The following is an 8096-nucleotide window of genomic DNA, read 5'->3' on the forward strand; positions in this document are numbered from 1 at the left end:
AAAAAAAAAAAAAAGCCCCAAAAGCATGGAAAAAGTGACAAATAAATTAGAAAAAGAAACGAAAACTGTTATTTTCAAGGACAAGTTCATGGTTAACGGGAAGACAACACGAGGGTTAAAAGAAAAAGACAGGAACTCTTAAAGCTCCGTCTTTTGAATAGGTCAGAATCCGTTAAACATAAAAAAGTTGCAATTTTTTGTATTGTATAGTTCTTTAAAAATAAAAATAAAACTTGTTTTAGGGAGAATAAAACTACTCTAGGCTGAGTTTTCCTTGTAACCTTACCAATCAGGAGGCTGCAAATATTGGTCTAATATGAAAATGGATGGTGGATTTAAGACAGAAAATGATAATTTATGTTGTTATATCAAATATGAACATGTCTGTCAGTGGCTTGTTGATCTTTACATTGTCTGTTGTTTTTCTATCTAGGCCTCAAAAACATTCGTACGTTTTGATAAAGTACTTATTGGACTTGAACCTATCGTTGCACCTACAATAACGAGGGTAGCTGTCCTCCATTTAGGTCATCCTGGACATCTCATCTCCATTTTTTTCCTGCATCCACCGTGTGTGTGTATGTGTGTGTGTGTGTTTGTGCGTTTGTGTGTGCACGCGTCATATGCAGGGGGAACTGAGCAGTCCCGCCCGCTGCAGAGAGCAAACAGGATTAAAAAAGCAAGACATTTCAGCGACTTTAGTCAAAAAAATGTTAATGTACATAGGTATTAAAATGTATACAGGTTGGCAGGACAGTCTGGAATGTTTTGAAAGGGAAAACACACTGTCTGAGGTCACATACTATACGGGCACGAGACTATATTGCGCATGCGTCGAACCGAGACAGGCGAACCGTATGGAGGTTTTTTCATGAATCGCGCCACCTCTAGTTGTTAGTAACAACATCTACCTAACGAACCAACTGACTGTCTTACCAACTGTCCCTTCTCTCTTTCTTAGCACCTATGGACCACATACTGTTCAGTAATCGCTCCCAGATCCACTCCAGTCTGAGACACTACGAAAAAGCTCTGAGAGACGCTGAGATGGCCTGCAGACTCATGCCTCACTGGTCCAAGGTATGGAAGACAATTTATGTTAGTAAAAGGTTCCAAACTGGATATCAAGTTGTGATGATGATGAGGGATATGTCTTCCTCCTGCCTACAGGGTCATGTTCGGAAGGCTCAGGCGCTGGTGTCGCTGGGCAGGACAGAGGAAGCTCTGAGGGAGTACCTGGTCTGTCTGTCCATAGAGCCCGACTGTAGACTGGCCCAGACTGAGGCTCACAAGGTAAATCCAGCATTAGTATTACAGTACGCACCCACAGATGAAATATATTTATTCCATCTGCCACCTGTAGTACCTTTGTGTTAATTTATGTAAATTATAAGTGTAAGAGTGGTAAATATTTAAAAGAATGTCTCACAATCATCTTCAGTATTAAGCTATTTGGCATTTCTTTGTTTTTTCCAGTAGCGTGTTTTAAAGAAAACATGACACACTGCATTAGCATTGGGAAATACTATATTATCATAAATTAGGGCTGGGCAATATATTAATATGATATCGATATATGAGGCTAGATATCGTCTTAGATTTTGGACACTGTAATATCCTAAAATGACACAAGTGCTGCATTACAGTAAAGTGATGTCATTTTCTCAACTTACCAGACTGGTCTAGCTGTCCTATCATTTGCCTTTACCACTTAGTCATTATATTCACATAACTGATGATTACTTATCACAAATCTCATTGTGTAAATGGTTTGTGGACGCACCAATTGCCAACTCTACAATATTGCTGCAATATTGATATAGAGGTATTTGGTCCAAAATATTGTGATATTTGAGTTTCTCCATTTTGCCCAGCTCTGTGATAAATGTATGCAGAATACTCACATATTTCACTGTTGTCTTCTTTCAGCTCCTCTGTGACCTCCTGGCTCCAGTGACAGATCAGGTCCCTGAACACATCTCCGACTACTCCAACCTAGTGTCTTTCAGAGCACACGTCAAAAATAGCGTTAACACACCCTCCCAGGTAAGAGATGCTCCACCTCCGCAAGTCGACAGTTCCAAAAGTAAAAAAAATAAAAAAAGATGAGGAGACAAAATGTGTCATTACCCTCTCCTCCCATTCTTTTCCTTCTACCAGATCTTTAGTCCCAGTTTGTGGTCGTCAGTGTCCAGTCTTGGCTCCACTCCTCCTGCACCTGAGATGCCAGAGGATCTTAGAAAGCCCGAAGTCAGGAGGCCAGACCGCTGTTTCCTCCTCAAAAGGAAACGGAGTAGCATAGATGAGAACACGGAGGAGGGAGGACAGGACAGAAGAGACGATCACAAGAGAGCAAAGTCTGGTGAGCATTTCCATTTTTTGCACACGCACATGCACATAGCCAAGAAACACATGTACATGTACACGCTCTCCATTGGCAGCATTTGTGTCTCATTTTTTATTTATTGTGATATTCTCTCCATTCAGAGCCAGCAGAGACAACTGATCCATTGAGTTCTGCGGTTGCTGATGTTTTGGACCCAAAAGATCTGGAATGTTCTCTTTGTATGAGGTGAGATTTACTTTACAGCTTGATTCAGACCTACAGTCACACAATGCAATAAAGCTAGCAGTTGTGTAACGTGTGCTAAATTGCCACTGACAGTTATATAGCCTTTGATGAAATATGGGAAAAGTTGCAGTCTTTGTCTTGGCTAGGAGACATCCTGACAGTTCTACGTATTTCACAATGATTTTTAAAATTTGCGAGCAAAATGATTAATCAAGTAATCTAAAACATAACTGGGAGATTTACGGCCGATGAAAAATAAATCATTCGTCATAGCCACATACTCAGACTGAGGTGTTGTACTTTTGTGTATTTCCCACCTAGACTTTTCTATGAGCCAGTGACGACGCCGTGCGGTCACACATTCTGTCTTCGGTGTCTGGAGAGATGTCTGGACCACAACCCAAAGTGTCCACTCTGTAAAGAGGAGCTGTCTGAGGTACGTGCCGGAACACTCCCCCATACTCTCTGACATAAGGAGCCAATCAGTTTGCTCTAACCTGAGTCCAGTACAGATGCAGTGATCCAACTTTTTATTACACCGTATTAAAGTATCTATTTTCCCCCACATTTGAAATCTATGAAAAATTTGAATTCTGAATAGAAATTGATGCACAAACTGTTTAATTTGGATTGGTTATGTCATGGCCGATACCCAATCGCTTAATAAGGCTACTATCTTGGCAAATACGTGTCACAGACAGAATAGGATGATGTTATTGGGCAAAGTATAGAGCAGGCCACAACATGGATGTTGTTGAAAACTGTGTGAGTCAAACTCACTCCCTCTATCTTGTTTGACACTAAAAACCCATTTCTAATATGGTTTGTGTCTGTTTACCTCTCCAGTACCTGGTCCAGAGGCAGCTCTGTAAGACAGTACTAATGGAGAACCTGATATCGAAGTATCTTCCCTCAGAGCTCATCGAAAGACAGAGAATCCACCAGGATGAAATGGCTGAGCTCTCTAAGTACGTTTGTGTCCTCCACTACCTCAACATCTGGTTTGACTTTTCCTTTATGCTCTATTCGTTCTGGTTTCTCTTCTCTTGTTAAAGCTCCATTGTGTAATGTTTTGAGATCATTCTTAGCAAAAAAAACCTCTATTCCTTCACAAATATGTGCTCATTCACGTGTAATTACTTCCACCAACTAATCAAAGTATTATCGTAAGCGTAGAATCTGCTGAAGTCACAGTCACACATACTTACAACACTCTCTATGTCAAGATCCTCTTATTGTTTGATGACTTGCAGAAGATAACACTGTGTGTCTGACACACTTACCTGTTAGCGTGCGTCACCTCAGATCTCAAATATCTCTTTCCTAACAACATACCACACATAACATCTCTTAAACTGGAGTTAAACTGATTAACCCTCACAGTAGCCTGTGTTTTTTTTTCTTTTTTATATACAGGTCCCATATTGTACAAAATTAGATTTCCATGTCTTTTTTTTAATTATTAAGCGAGTGAGGTGCTACAAATACTGTGGAATTATCAACACGCTCAATCCACAGAGAGCTCACAGCCCATATTCAGGAACTGTGCCATAAAATGAGCCTTCAGGACTTCCTGTACGGTTGTGATGTCACAACTTTACTATATATAGTTAGAGAGTGCCGCTACAGTGCTGTTACAGTCATTTCCCAGCTGCAATGATGGTGCAAAGACTCCGGGAGCACACATGTAGAAGACCCAGACACGCTGACCAATCAAAGCAGAGTGGGCTTTTTGAAGAGGCGGGCTTAAAGAGACAGGTGCTAAAATGGAGCGTTTCAGACAGAGGGCCCTATTTTAACGATCTGAAACGCAAGTATCAAAGGCCAAATGCATGTAGCTTTGTGGGGGGGGGGGTCTCGGGCGCTGTTGCTACTATACCAGTGGGATAAATGAGTCTTGAGCCAGACGCAAATCTAAAATGGGTTGGTCTGAAGTAGCTACATTAATCATAGGTGCGGTTTGGGCGTAACATGCAATAAACCAATCCGAGTGTTATTTCACATTCCCTTAAAAAACAGGCGCGCTTGTTCCATGGCGGATCGCTGTTATAATGGTGGATTTGCTAGGCTGACTGACTTTGGTCTAGGTCTTTCCTTGACTGTGGTGGAATTGCTTTCTGAAACTGCAAAATAGCACTAGTGAATTTTTTGCTCAACCGCCCCCAGGAGCCCAAGTAAATCACCTAATTTACTGATGTGAGTCAGCTGTGCAAAATAAGAACAATACATTCTGTACAAAGGTGTACAAAGTCAATTGCGCTGGGTGCTAGATAGGGCCCAGAGAGTGAATTCATGTGTTTTTTTTAACATTAAAGCATGTAAACATGTTATTGTAGAAACCTGAAATACAAGTATGAACCTGGAAATGAGAATGATACGGGACCTTTAAGGCTGTGTTCATTTTATGAATTTTATGATTTAAGGGACTTTTTCATTCACATAGGTTTGAAAGTTAAGATGGAAAGTATTTTCTTTACCTTGAAAACAGACATATTTCCATGACTCTGCTGTGCACCACATTAAAACAGGCTCCTCTTTTTCTTTTCCTTCTTCAGTCTTAACAAGAATGTGCCTATATTTGTGTGCACCATGGCCTTCCCCACTGTGCCGTGCCCTCTCCATATCTTCGAGCCCTGCTACAGACTGATGATTCGTCGATGCATGGAGACGGGAACCAAGTGCTTTGGCATGTGTCTGGAAGACAACCTCAAAGGGTCAGTGCTAGGACAGTACAGTACAGTACCTATGTGTACTCATGGTAATGTCTTTACTACACGAGTGTCAGAGTATATAGCCAGGTAGTGTAATATTTTGCCCTCTCCCTCCTCCCGTCTCCAGGTTTGCAGACTACGGGTGCCTGTTGGAGATCCGCGATGTCAAGTTCTTTTCCGATGGCCGTTCAGTCGTGGACACCATTGGCAGACGGCGGTTTAAAGTCATTCAACACAGCGAGAGGGACGGCTACAACACAGCTGACATAGAGTACCTGGAGGATGCTAAGGTACGAGAAAGAGAGAACAGAAGGGAGGAGTAGCTGGGAGAGGGATGGTTGGATGGAGGAGTGGTGGCTTGATAGAGAATTGCCAGAAGATTCTCTAACTCACAGTAGGGCGGCACAATTTATCGCAATATGGACTAGTGCAATATCCAAATTGCTGGGGTGAGGAGCAATATTTGTTAAAGGCAAAATATGTATGAAATCATTCTGAATTAAGTATTGTATATCCTACAGATCCTCGCAGAAATCACACTATAATCATTTTCCTTTTTATTTTATTTTACTTTTTCCAATGAAAAGGAGAATAATGTTAGAAAAATAATCAGCCCCTGCAATATTGTGAATCATATCGCAATATCAGTCAAAAATTAGAAATTTTCGTGACAATCGCACAGCTCTAAATCAAAGGTGTGTGTGTGTGTGTGTGTGTGTAGGTGGAGGGTGTGGCAGAGCGTGAGCTGCAGTCTCTGCATGACACGGTCTACGACCAGGCCCTGGTCTGGGTCAACTCCTTGAAAACCGAGCAGAAGGAACGCATCGAAGGACACTTTGGACCCATGCCTCAGAAAGACCCTCAACTTCAGGTAAACACAGGATTCACAAACCCCCACTTTTTTTTACTTATTCATCCTTCTATCAAATCTATCTTATGTTTCTTTTCTTTTTTTTTTAAATCATACAAATAGGATTTGTGATACAGCCGCACTTTAATTTCCCTTTACAGTTATTTTAACTTTAATTTATCTTTAAAAAACCCTCTCACTAATATTTTGTTCATTACATTTTTTTTTTATTTATTTGAGTTATTACATTTATTTTGTCCACTTTTTATTGCAGGTTTTTTTTTATATTATTATTTTTGTGTGTGCCATTTTTCAATTACCTTTGTTTGATTGTTTTCTACATTATACAGTGTATTCATTGTATTTCTCTTAAAACAGAAAAAGATGCATACTTGATGCATTATGTAAACCATCTGTGTTCCCAATAAAGAAATGAATGCAAATAAATGGATAAATTCTCACTGTGTCTCCTCCTCCTTCAGGAGTCTCCCAACGGTCCCTCGTGGTGCTGGTGGTTGCTCGCCGTGCTCCCGTTAGAGGGCCGAGCCCAGCTGCCGTTCCTGGCCATCACCTCTCTGAAAGAACGCCTCCGCGGCATCCGCAAGGTGCTGCTCTTCATGGCCCACAGCAGGCACCGGTGACACGCGCTCCACACGTGATGTGTGCACCCTACCTGGGGGGGAAAAAAATGCAGCAACAAACCACGGCAGTTGACCTGTTGTTTTTCCGTTTCAACGCACAAAGACCCGATGTTGTTGCACCCTCCTCGTTGTAGCGCCATCCCATTCGGAAAGCAGCACTGGACTCATAAACGCTACAAAGTCTTACAACAAAAAAGCAGCAATACATATGTATACATACAATACGTCTGAATACGTACATTTATTCCACTCGTGACATTCCCTTCACACCATACACAAAACCAACCAAGCTGAGCTGCAGACTGAAGCTATGTTCAGACAAGAAGGATTCTTTCTTTCTTTCTTAAAAGTCACAAAAGCGACTGCAGTTAGGTTTAAACCAGGGCTGTCAAACATTACATTTGTTCCTATTTGCGATTAAATCTTTTATCACATAATCACACAACCATTGTCCCCGGCAAAGGCAATATATGACTGGTCACCATGCCAACAGTCGGAGGTCTGCAACACCCGAGTCTTGTACGATGTTGACTGATCTGTAGTTAGCCGCCACCCATTTTGCAAACGCTTCAGTTAGTTTTTCCGATTTGGACTCATCCGCATTTCTGTGTTTAGCCTGAGTCCGCTAGCATCAACCGGATTAGCTGTACTAGCTGCACGCTTAGCGGGTAGATGTTAGACGTACTTTGGTGATATTTTAGTTCCATTTCACACAAGGTGCATATTGCTTTTGATGTTTCCACGGAGCCGTCTGGGAGTTTTTTTTTTAAAGTGAAAAGCTCCATTTAAAACTGTGTTGTTCGTCTCCATGGCCGCAGCAGGAGGTAAACAGTGTCTGTGGCGGCTCAAAGGGTCAAAATAGTAGCAGCCAAAGATTCTAGCGCGTAGCAATTCTTCGTAGCAAAGATGTTTTGGCAACAGCACCAGTGACGGTATAAAATAAAGAATCTTTGGTGCACGCGTTTAACGTGATGAGCATTATTATAAATGCTCTGTCGTTAATCTTATCGTGATTAGTGTTAAACATGACAGCCCTAGTTTAAACAGAATCACCTTCCTTTCCTTAACATTGGACGCCACTGGAACACTGCAAATGCCCACATGCTAAGTACATGCTTTTGTCTAACATCTCCATGTGGACAACAACAAACTCTTGTGCTGATATGTCTTAATCGGTATGCCTATTACTATAAGTATGGACGTCTGAAGTTTAACCTATGTCTTTACTATTCTGCCACCTTTACCATAACTTTAACAACAACCCTTTTTGGCTGCTATTCTGTCTTCCTTCCTTCCTTCCTTCCTTCCTTCCTTCCTTCCTT

General features: G+C 41.4%; 1 protein-coding gene and 1 long non-coding RNA gene across 2 annotated transcripts in view; both read left to right on the top strand.

The window, feature by feature from the left end:
- Nucleotides 1-6810, top strand: part of LOC116685936 (LON peptidase N-terminal domain and RING finger protein 3) — a 12612-nt gene extending 5802 nt beyond the window's left edge. The window contains exons 2-12 of the mRNA XM_032510860.1: nt 962-1080; nt 1171-1293; nt 1930-2046; nt 2161-2362; nt 2488-2572; nt 2894-3008; nt 3419-3540; nt 5128-5286; nt 5411-5573; nt 6005-6154; nt 6616-6810. Of these exons, the coding sequence (XP_032366751.1) occupies nt 962-1080; nt 1171-1293; nt 1930-2046; nt 2161-2362; nt 2488-2572; nt 2894-3008; nt 3419-3540; nt 5128-5286; nt 5411-5573; nt 6005-6154; nt 6616-6774 (1514 nt within the window). The 3' untranslated portion in view covers nt 6775-6810. The remainder of the gene's footprint in view (nt 1-961; nt 1081-1170; nt 1294-1929; nt 2047-2160; nt 2363-2487; nt 2573-2893; nt 3009-3418; nt 3541-5127; nt 5287-5410; nt 5574-6004; nt 6155-6615) is intronic.
- Nucleotides 1-8096, top strand: part of LOC116685954 (uncharacterized) — a 20044-nt gene that overhangs the window by 6884 nt on the left and 5064 nt on the right. The window lies entirely within an intron of this gene.

The sequence above is a fragment of the Etheostoma spectabile genome, unplaced genomic scaffold (genome assembly GCF_008692095.1).
Source record: "Etheostoma spectabile isolate EspeVRDwgs_2016 unplaced genomic scaffold, UIUC_Espe_1.0 scaffold273, whole genome shotgun sequence".
Lineage (NCBI taxonomy): Eukaryota > Metazoa > Chordata > Actinopteri > Perciformes > Percidae > Etheostoma > Etheostoma spectabile.